The sequence below is a fragment of the Oryx dammah genome, unplaced genomic scaffold (assembly GCF_014754425.2).
Source record: "Oryx dammah isolate SB20612 unplaced genomic scaffold, SCBI_Odam_1.1 HiC_scaffold_15, whole genome shotgun sequence".
Taxonomy (NCBI): domain Eukaryota; kingdom Metazoa; phylum Chordata; class Mammalia; order Artiodactyla; family Bovidae; genus Oryx; species Oryx dammah.
The window spans coordinates 36,473,604-36,484,465 of NW_024070199.1; the positions used below are offsets into that span (position 1 = coordinate 36,473,604).

General features: G+C 45.8%; 1 protein-coding gene across 1 annotated transcript; it reads right to left on the minus strand.

Moving 5' to 3' along the window:
* Positions 1-1,801: 1,801 nt before the first annotated feature.
* On the minus strand, positions 1,802-10,611 carry LOC120874492 (pregnancy-associated glycoprotein 1-like). The gene is made up of 9 exons (XM_040255920.1): positions 10,511-10,611; positions 9,291-9,441; positions 8,254-8,380; positions 8,037-8,155; positions 6,653-6,843; positions 5,612-5,728; positions 3,826-3,967; positions 3,640-3,738; positions 1,802-1,951 (listed from the first exon to the last, which is right to left on the minus strand). Exons 1-9 carry the CDS (start codon positions 10,609-10,611, stop codon positions 1,802-1,804), a joined length of 1,197 nt encoding a protein of 398 aa, XP_040111854.1.
* Positions 10,612-10,862: the final 251 nt, after the last annotated feature.

Sequence of the window (10,862 nt, forward strand, 5' to 3'; positions counted from 1 at the left end):
GAATAAAGATTGCTGGGAGAAATAGCAACATCCACAGATATGAAGATGACATTGCCTTAAGAGCAGAAAGCAAAGAAATAAAGAGCCTCTTGGTGAGGAAAGAAGATGAAAAAACTGGCTTAAAACTCAACATTCCAAAAACTGTTCACAAAAAGACACTTAACATTCATGACATGCTGTCACACCACTTCATGGCTTATGGATGAGGGAAAAGTGGAAACAGTGGCAGATTTTATTTTCTTGGGCTCCAAAACCACTATGGACCTTGACTGCAGCCACAAAATGAAAAGACACTTGCTCCTTGGAAGGAACAAAGACTATAAAAAACCTGCACAGTGTATTAAAATGCAGAGACTCAGTTTGCTACAGAGGTCTATAGTGTCAAAACTGTGGTTTTTCCAGTAACCAGGTACAGATGTGCAATCTGGACCATAAGAAAGGGGGAATGGCTAAAAGTTGAGCTTTTGAACTATGGTTCTTGAGAAGATTCTTGAGAGTCCCTTATATAACAAGGAGATCAAACCAGTCAATCTGAAAGGCAGTCAACCTCTAACCCCTGCTGTCTTAGCTGAGGCATCTACTGAGGGCTCCAAGGTGGAAAAAACGGATGCTTCCACTGCAAAAGTGCCTAACCATGGCAGCTCCAAGCAAATATTTTGTAGCTCCACACCTGGAGGAAGCTCAGAAAGGCTGAAGTCAATATGTATCCTGGGTACCCAATGCATGCATTGCATTCTCCCCAGAAGCATTGGAGGCCAAGGAAGGGGCATTCTGGGCCCTGGAGGAAAGGAATGGCTCAGGGATCCACTGGGGCCACCATTTACCAAGTAGGACTGGAAGGGACAGAGCAGGCATATGTGGCAGAGAGCTGGTGACAGGGGTGTGGGAACAAGAAGGAACCAGCTCTGCATGAAGTACCTCACCCAAAATCCCCTGGAGGAGAAGCCCAGTGATAAGGTCATCTGAGATGGGACGAAGAGAGTCTATTTCATTACACCTTATAATTCCTCTGAATGAGGAGGTGGTGGAGTAGGTGGGTCATCAAAAACTCTTCCATGGGCTAGACCGTCTGCCAGTCGCTATCCTTGGGGCTGCCTCTTCCCAGCTTTAGGCATGTAGTTCCAGAGGAAATTGACAATCATGTGTGCTGCTGGGTCAGGGCCAAAAACCATGTAAAGCCTATCATAAGTCCCCATGTCTCTGCCAGGATGGCAGATCTGGGGCTGTACATGTGATCTGAGTTGGGTCATTCAGAGAACACCCTTAACTCTGATGTCTGCAATATTCTTTCCTTACTAGGTGATGCCTTTGGGATTTAGAACCCTAGGGCAGGTAGCTTGGACTCCCTCACTAGGTGTATAAGCCTTAAGGAAAAAAGTTGCCAGGCTAAGACCATCAAAGAAGTGTGAAGGGAAAGAGTGAGAGTGAGAGAGAATTGCTGACTTCTGATTTCTTGGGTCCAGTCACTGAGATCTTTGCATTTGCTCTGATTCTTGTGTCCTGGATTCCCAGAATCATTTCAATGAGTTTTCCTTTTCTTGAAGCCAGCTGGAGTAGGGTTCCTCTCAATTTTGATTCAGACTTCGTTGTAGAACCTTCCCGATCATTGTATACCTCCCAGACACAAACAGATGCACCCATTTGTTTCAGCACCATTACAAGTGAAATCCTTTATTCTTTACTGAGAATAGGGTGTGCAGACCACCAAATACAGTTCATCTACATCCTGGGAAGGAGTGCTCAAAGGGTGAGTGAGTGTATGTTAGAACAGGCTCACTGATTCCTGAACCACTTTAAGCATTTACACTGCCTGTGCCAGGCCAATCCTGTCATTTCCTCGATCAAAGACTGAGAAATACTGCCTCAGGAAGACGTCACCCAGGATCCAGGTCTCTCTAGATGTCCTCACTGTGTTCTTTTTAAAGGTTGTATAGCAGTTGCCTCTAGAATCCTGGGGGAGTCAGAGACATACACCAGTCAGCATGAGCCCTTACCGGTGATTCCCCCCAATACCCAGAACCAGCACAATTTGTTTTATTTCTCTCTTTTGGTAAGTATCAAGGGGTTTTGTCAGCAGCAGAGGATATGAGACTTCAACCAAAACCAAAGGGGGCCAAGCCATGAGGTTGCCATGACGAAGGGTGTGGTGAGTGGAGGACTGGGAGTTGGGGAAACAGAGGAATGAAAAACAACAATGTCCTACTGTAGAGCGTAAGGAACTATATTCAATATTCAGTGATAAACTGCATGAAAAAGAATAAGAAAAAGTATTTTTATGTGTATAACACACTTTTTATGTGTGTCACACTGCAATGCAGCAGACCTTAATGCAACACTGAAGATTAGCCACACTTCAATATAATTTTTTAGAAAAGAACAAGTGTGTCCATAGTTTTCCTCACTTCCTCTTTCCTTCCTTCTGAGTTCTGCTCCTTGTTTTCTCTGCAGAGAATGCTGGTTCTCCTCCTGCATCCCCACAATCCTTATTTTATTTTAAAATTTTATTTTGTATTGGAGTATAGCTGATTAATAATATTCTGAGTTTCAGGTGGGCAGTAAAGGGACTCAACCATATGTATCTGGGTATCCTGGCCCCAAAGATACCCCTCCCATCCAGGCTGTCATATAACTGAGCAGAGTTCCCTGAGCTACACAGCAATTCATTGTTGGTTATCCATCTTAAATAGAGCAGTGCGAACAACACGTTCTTGAAGACTTAACTCAGGAATTCTGTGAAGCCTTCTTTGGCCCACACACACCCTCCTTGGCCACTCCAGGCTTAGTTCCACATCCCCACTGGTAAGTCCCTAGCCCTCATCACCTCCAGTAAGTCCTCAGTGCCCTAGTGCAGGTCACCTTGAGATGCCATTTGCATGGAATCCAGTGCCGTTTTGCCTAGAACCAAGCAACCCTCCATATGGCTCAATGAGTTTGTGGTTTTAGAATCCCTGAAATTCCCTCTCTTCCTCAAAGCCTTCTTTGAGCCCAGCAGCCTGCTTTGAACTCCCACAGGGAGCTGACATGAAGCCTCCACCCTGTACTGGGGCAGAGGAGTCACTGTGCACCCTTTATTCACCTTAGTATCCAACCTCCCCACAGAGGGGTTGGGTACCTCAAGTCACAAAGGAGGCACCTGGCCAGAACAGGGGGAAGATGCAGCCGAGTACTAAGTTGGCCATGTAATTTATCATCCAAATTGGAAAAAACTTGAGAAGGGAAGGGAGACTGTTAACTTACGCTGGGACATCACAATGGGACTGCTCCCAGCCATTCTCCTTGTAATGTGGCCTATTTCAGGGACTGCTAGAGCTGACTTCCATGTTCATACAGTAAGGGTTCAGATTTAATTCAAGCTCTTTGAGGACTGAAGACCTTAGTGTTCCCCTCTCCTTGTGATTCCCACCATGCCAGCATTTTGTGGCATCTCCATATTTATTTCAGGAAGATCAGTGTCCCAGATGGCCCTTTAATCTCAAATGGTTGGTTTTCTGGCAGTCACAAGGCTCATGACCCAGACACAGGGCTCATCAGCATCTGCAATGGTGTGAGACGCTAGTAGAGGGCGTCTCCTCCCAACAGCACCCTGTGGGTTGCTGCAAGCCCCAGTTTGAGAACCACCCCTCAGTATTGTCCCCTCACCTTGAGAATGTAGGCTCGTGCTGGCACTGGGTAGTTGATGCCGTTGATGGTGAAGATAATAGAAGGCAGGGTATTGACCGCAGAACATGAAACATAGTGCTGTTAGACAGAGATGGAGAGAGGTTGGCCTTGGAGATCCATGTTTTGTGTGGAGGCTGGGAGTGACCCTGGGGCATGACCCTTCACCTTGGAACCCCGTGATGTGGCGCCGATGAGCTTCTGTATGCTATTGACCAGTCTTCTTGGGCCTTTGATCAGTGCTGTTCCAGTGTCCACAAGGGCCTCACAGCCTCCAGAACAAGCAATACCCTTTCTTTTCATGGAGATGCTGAAAGACAAAGGAAGAAAGTGGGCATAAAGGTCACTCTGAGTCTCCCCAGAGTTGCCCCCTTCCCGACTGTCTCATAAACAGCCCTTCATCTCTTGCCCTATTTTCCTTTGCTCTCGACCCAACACCTTTCCTGACATCCTCGAATGCAGTATTTGAATACACCAGGATCTTTTGTACCTTGACATTCCTAGAGGACTCCATCCCCTTTGACTAGCAAATTTCTTCTCATCTTCCAGAATCCAGCTTAATTGTATTGTTTTTGGGAAGTCTTTCCCCCAGTATTTATCAGTCTCCTGTCTTGGTCACTATCTGTAGACCCTTCCTCACGTCTGCTGCTGCTGCTGCTGCTCCTAACTCACTTCAGTCATGTCTGACTCTGTGCGACCTCATAGAGAGCAGCCCACGAGGCTCTGCTGTCCCTGAGATTTTCTGGGCAAGAGTACTAGAGTGGGTTGCCATTGCCTTCTCCTCCTTATGTCTGGCATGCACCAAAGTCACAATTCACTATGTGGGCAAGTCACTTCATGTACATCTGCCTTCTTAGAAGTGAAGGCGAGTTTTATTCTCCTTGCCTCCCTAAAGTGCCTGGCACACAGTGGATACCCAGTACTTGTCTATTCAATGAGTGAATGAAGACTTAGAAAACAATAAGTAACCTCCAGAGAGCTGTATCTGGTGAGGAACAAAAAACGGGTCTCACACAGAGTGAAGATGGAGATTCTCAGGGGCAGCAGAATCTCATAGTAGGGGGATAGATGGGCTCCTCTGGGAAAGGGTGTCTCCCAGTACTGCTCCTACAACCAGCACAGACCCTGAGACCCTGGCCAGGAAATACATGACTAGCCTGCAGAAACTCCAAAGGACAGGTCAGCTTTTGTCTGAGGGTATCACACAGAATCCTGTCAGTTATGCCTCTTGTCCTCAGGTCACTCTCTGATCCCACCTTCCTGATTCTCTGTTATAGCCCCTGCCCCACTGTGTGCTCAAGAATGCGTGGTGTCTTTTTTATTAGTTGCTTTCATGTCTTAACACTGCAGCCAAACTCCCTCCATTGCTGCGTAGCTGCTCCCAAAGAAGACTAACTTCCCCATTTTCTCAGGACTGTTACTGTTTTTAAATTGACATTTATCCATTTGTTCCTATGTCCTAGGCAGCCCTGGACAGTTGGTCATCTTATCATAACTCTGTCCAGGCTGGAGAAATTCTCCTTGATCCTCTGTTCACCACACTGTAGAGTCCTCTAACCATGCTCCCCATCTCAAAGGGTGGTGGATGCAGCCCTTTCCCAGCTGAACAGACCTCCTTAGACCCTTTTAGGACCCTGGTCAGAGCCTTGCTCAGAATGCCTGGGGATTATGAACCCATGGGTTGTTTGTGTATCTATGTGCTTGTGTGTTTGTTTGTATGTGTCTCTGTGTGTGCTTGTGTGTCTCTGACTAGCTATGCATGTTTATATGTGTCTCTGTGTATGTTTATATGTATCTGCTTGTGTGTTTCCATGTGTCTGTGTGTCTGTCTGTGTTGTTGTGGGTGGTATATATGTCTGTGTCACTGTGCGTCTGGGAATGCATTTGTGTGTTTCTGCCTGCATTCATGTACAGTAGTGGGAGCACCACTTGGGCTCAAGAGGGAGAGGCTTACCGCTCCAAGTGTACGATCCACTCGCCCGGGTGGATCAATGGTACCCAGTTGAGCTCTCCCTTGTAGTAGCGGTGGTCCACCCCACCAAACATTACCACACTGCCCTCCCGCTTGTTTCTGTAGAGAGAAGAGAGGGGGAGATCCTTGGAGGACAGTAAAAACAGCACTGTCTGAGAGCTGTGCTTGTCCACCTATCAAGGCCCTAATAAGGTCCCCATGTACAGATGCAGAAATAGCATCTAGGAGAGATAGAGATCCAGACTGAGGTCTGTTACTGGCTAATGAGTGGCACAGAGGAGGTTAGAAGCTGAATCATTTGGCTGGGCTCCACCCACTAAGTCTTCTGAAGACTCCCTGGACCTTCAGCAACCAGAGTGCTCAGACACCATCAGAGGACAGGGTGCTGAAGAGTTTTGGCTTTCCCCTTGTCCACCTTGTTATTTTTCAGGAAAATCAAGGCCAGGGGTTCTAAGCATTTGGGTTCAGGTCACCCAGAGTTGGCTCCACTGGCCTGTGACATCTACTGTCTAAAGGGCCCCACACTCAGAAGGGAACCCACCTCTGCTTTCTCTGTCTTGAAATGCCTAATATTTCTTGAAAAAGGGGTCCCACACTTTTGCATCCCACACTTTTGTTTTTCATTGCCTCATACAAATTGGGTAGCTGGTCCTGGGCTCCAAGTGAAGTGCTAATGAGGAAGGAAAGATATCCACCAGCCTTCTCCTTCCTTCCATATCAAATTCATAAGCAAATCCTAATGCCTTTTCCTTCAACTTGCTTCCAATTGCTTTCCATTATCCTTCTTTCTCACTTACTCCCCTAGACCAAGTTACTGGTCTTGAGCCCAGGATCAGGGTTGTCTTCCAATAAAATTTTATTTATAAATGCCAGGGGTGAAGCCAGGTAGCGCCCTGGGGCCATATTTATGGTGGGTTAGATTATCTCTCAGGATACCTCTTTATCAAGTGTTCTATAATTTTATTGCAACTAAAAGCATATTACACCTAATTTGGAGAAAGAGGTTGTCCATCTCAGACTTACTTGGTCAAGTAGAAGGCAAAAACAGGCTCAGAAAAGGCACCTTCATTCTTCAGCTTGTCAAAGATGGGGATAGCTTCAGAGAAGGATATGTTGGGATAGTTCAAGCCCAAGACGCCATCAAAAGGCATATCAAACCAGGTTTCCGAAAAGATTAGACAAAATGGCTGGTCAGTACTTACAAGGTCCCCAATCTGTGGGAGAGAAGAGTGTTCCCACTTACAGATATTTGAAGTGGAGCTAAGACTGGGTTGGGGTGCCTTGCCATTATCTCCTCAGAGAAGAATTGAAGCTGGGCTCTGTCTTCGGTGGCCCACAGATGGTTAGAGCAAGGTGGAAGGGGGATTTGGGTTCCATTTGAGAGAGGCTGTGAATTTTAAAACTTCTGCCCCTCTGAAAAACACCATGTCAGTGAGTCAAATTGGCCTGATGGCTTCTGTCCAGGTGGAGCAACCGAGAGTCAGGCCAGGTCCCATTGGTGCCACCTTATGGACAAAACAATCGAGAGCAAGATAGCCTTCTCTTTGGCATCACTGTGACCTAATGACAGGAATGGACTGCATTCTCTGTAAGCTACTGTGGATTCTGCATCTGTCTAGGAAGACAGAAGCCAAAAACACAATCTTGCTTGCAGGGTTCTATGAAATTACTGCCTGGGGAATTCACTTTTGGGGATATGTGTATATTTGTATGAATGTGTATGAGAGAGAAAGAGAGAGAGGGGAACTATTCAAGTACTTTGGGGGAGGCAGGCCATGTGTTTATTAGACTCTCAAGGGTCCTCTAGAGTGAGAACTCATTTATCAGGCCCTTTACTTCTCAGGCTTCCAGGTTCCCACTCTGGATACCTGAAGTCCTTGACTGCACTCAGGGTCCCCAGATCAGTTTTGTCCTTCTGCAAACACCCCACAGCAACTTCAGTCCTGAAAAGCCAGCCTATCTCCACCTTTTATCAATGTGTGACCTCAGCAAGGCCCTCACTGGCTGCACCTCAGTTTCTTCATATGTCTCATGAGCTAATCAGAGTAACTGCTGTGTGGGATTGTTGCAGGATTAAACCAGTAATCACCGGAAAGTGCCTGAAACAGTCTGTGAATATAAAAGTGAGTGCTTTTATTCCTTCTCGCTCACAGCAAAATGAACCTTGAACTGCTCATGGGCAGAGGGGCTGCAAGTTCACACCTCAAGCCACTCTCTGGGTTAGCTAATCTGTTTGCTCGCGTGTCACCATGGGCACTGCCTCCCCAGAGACATGATCCTGTGAATAAGATGGCCAATATCTATGGGAGTTAGGCTAGGAAGGGTCCTGCCAGATGGTTCTGCATCTGTTTTGCAAGCATTGGTCACTCCATAGCCAGTCCTGACTCAGCATTTGTTACAATGTTACCCGAACTGTGTCATGAGCAACAACTCCTCTCATCGTTCCAGAACCGAAGTACATTCTGAAGGTGTCATTGGTAAACCGGAAGGTGGAAGACAGACTATGTTTGAACTTATCTTGTTTACCTGCAGAAACAAGAGGTGAGTGTCATCAGGTGCCAAGGTTGGAAACAGGGTGGCAGGGCCAGTGAAGGATGGTCTGTGTATGGGGTGTCTGTACTCACTACAGGGTCTCTTGGTTGGGTTGAGGCAATTGATGGAGGGCACCAACAAGTCAGAGGAGCTTGTGTCAAAGACAACCTGGAATTCCTGAGGGGGTGTTCCAATGGTGATTTTACCCATGTAGTGCATCTACAGGGAGAAGGAGTGAGTGGGTTAGTGCAGAACTGGCTACCCTCTATTCCCACACTGATGTCTCCCTCTGGGTGTCTCATATCTCTGGAGATCACTTCCTAACCACCGTGCAGCTGACAGACTTTCATTACAAAGGTATCTGCATTTGATATATTTTTCCTGTACTACATCGTATGCAGGATAGTCACTCTATGACCAGGCATTGAAGTGGTACCTCCTGCATGGGAAGCCCAGAGGCATAATCACTGCTCCTCCAGGACTCCTGGGCACTCAGGGTAGTCCTGGTGCCTTCATTTGAGAAGCTCTATCCTCTCTTCAAACCCAGCCTTAGCACCCCCTTCTCCAGGAGGTCCTTCCTGATCAACCTCAGCCACCCATCTCTCAGGCTGGCATGGACATTCTTAAAGACATTTTGAAGACAAAATTAGCCCTTTTTCTAATCTAAAAACAGTAACCACAGTGATTCTTATGGCCATACACGGAATACAGGTTCAGTAACTTTTTCCTGCTGTCATTCTTGCATCTGTGAAAACTGAATTCCTCTACCTGGGGATTCACAATTGCTTTGCAGTCGATTCTACCTTTTGATCAGTGACGGTTCAGTCTTCATCTGTAACTGAGTGGCTCACTAAGTTCAGAAGGAACAGTCTCCCTTAAACTAATGACAAATCTTTGACACAGAAATGGATATTTACCTCCCACCAGGTAATTGTTGGGCCCAGTCACAAAGACCAACAGTTAAGGATGAGAGTGCCTTATCCTCTGGTTGGGCTCCCGGTTTTCCAGGGTTTCTGCCTCCTGCAGGAACTCCAACCCCAACATCCCACCTGACACCTCCAGAGGAGCCTCAGTACTGGGCAAGAGCACCAGGGGGCGCTGTGGAGCACCATCCTCCCAAAATACTCACATCTCTGGTGATTCTCAGGGGGTGAATAGTTAGATTTGAGCCACGAGAAGAAATCTGGGATAGACTGTAAGTATGTTCCTTCAGGAAACTGTTCAGCATCTTTTTTCCACTGAGGGTTTTTCTCGTGGTCTTCACTCTCCTTAGAGGTATTCTTTCACCGAGCATTTGACAAAGAAAACAAAGAAGATGCTACAATTAGCTGTCAGTGTTAAGGTATAACTGTCATTATAGTGGTTCTTTGTATTTTCTAATCATTTTTATGAGACACATTATTATCAGAATTCTATGCATATACCATGGCAAAGACATAGATTTGAATACAGGTTCTGTTCTGCAATCTTGGGTAAGCCTTATGACTATGTGGTGTCTCCATCTCCCCTTCGGTAAAATGGAGGAATGTAACAATACAACCCCTCAAAATAGAATATCTTGGGGATAAGTGAAGTGATGGATATAAGGTACCTGATAAATAGAAAGTCTCAACAATGACAGCCATTAGCATTGCTGTTGCCATCCCACTCTAACCTTCTCATAGAAACTCAAGGAAGGAGTTAGAAGGGGTACTCTTATCCTCTTTTACAAGGGAGCAATTTGAAATGCAAGAGATTTCTGAGTTGGAAGTGGTCACACTGCTTGTCAGATATACAACACTGTTTATAAAACAGTGTATCTTTCTCCACATTGAAAGAGAAGAGAGAGTTGAAAGAAGAATCCAAAATATAGGGAACAAGTAAGGGAAATGCAGAGGCTGAAAAAGGAAGGAAGAGTCAAATGAAAAATAAAAGAAAATAACTCAGAGAGACACACACTCTCAGTGACTTCCAAAGAGATGGAGAGATAAATGACAGTGATACAGAGATGCAGACATAGGCATATACACACTAAAGTAGACAGGGAAAAAAGAGGACATGTTGAGTAAAATGTAGAAAAGTGCTATTCCACAGGACCACATCGACATCTGCATGGACTGTGCACTGAACAGTTGCAAGGAGTTGCATTTTCAACAGGTTATGACATGACTGGACCCTAAGATTGTGGACCCCAAGACCTTGGGATACACAGTTCCTATAGTAAGTTACTTATCAATAAGTAACAGTGGAACTTTAAGACTCTTAGGGAAATACTCCATTCCCTTCTAAACCTGATGGGTGGAAGAATAATCACATGAAAAGGAAAATCCGAGAAAAGAATATGATGCAACTTACAGTCCCCATACTTACTTCACTATGCATTCTGAGAAGGCCACCAGCCCGAGGAGTACAAGCCACTTCATGTTTCTTTCCTGGCTCCAAGTACTCAGGGAAGTTTGGGTTCTTAGCATGTAGTGGTGACCAGGAGCCCCTAGTTATATATGCTCTGACCAACCCTAGTTTTCCCCTTTAGGCCACTAAAAGACCTGAGAAAAATCACAAAGCTCTTGATAAAATCTTTGCCTTCATCAGTGTCCTTGGTGAGTGGACTTTGAAGCTTCTCAGAATACAGAAAATTGAACTATATCTCTTCCTTGAATCTTGGCTGGAAAATCAAACTGATCTGCATGGACATCTAAGAAGATGGAGAACCTTGCCAACT

Excerpts from the sequence above, each read along its gene's own strand:
- LOC120874492 (XM_040255920.1), bottom strand. The coding sequence starts at position 10,611 with ATGCTAAGAACCCAAACTTCCCTGAGTACTTGGAGCCAGGAAAGAAAC. Across the intron at positions 6,844-8,036 it reads TTGCTCATGACACAGTTCGG|ATTGGGGACCTTGTAAGTAC; the intron begins GTAACATTGTAA and ends TCTCTCCCACAG. Across the intron at positions 3,739-3,825 it reads CCACATCACGGGGTTCCAAG|CACTATGTTTCATGTTCTGC; the intron begins GTGAAGGGTCAT and ends TCTGTCTAACAG.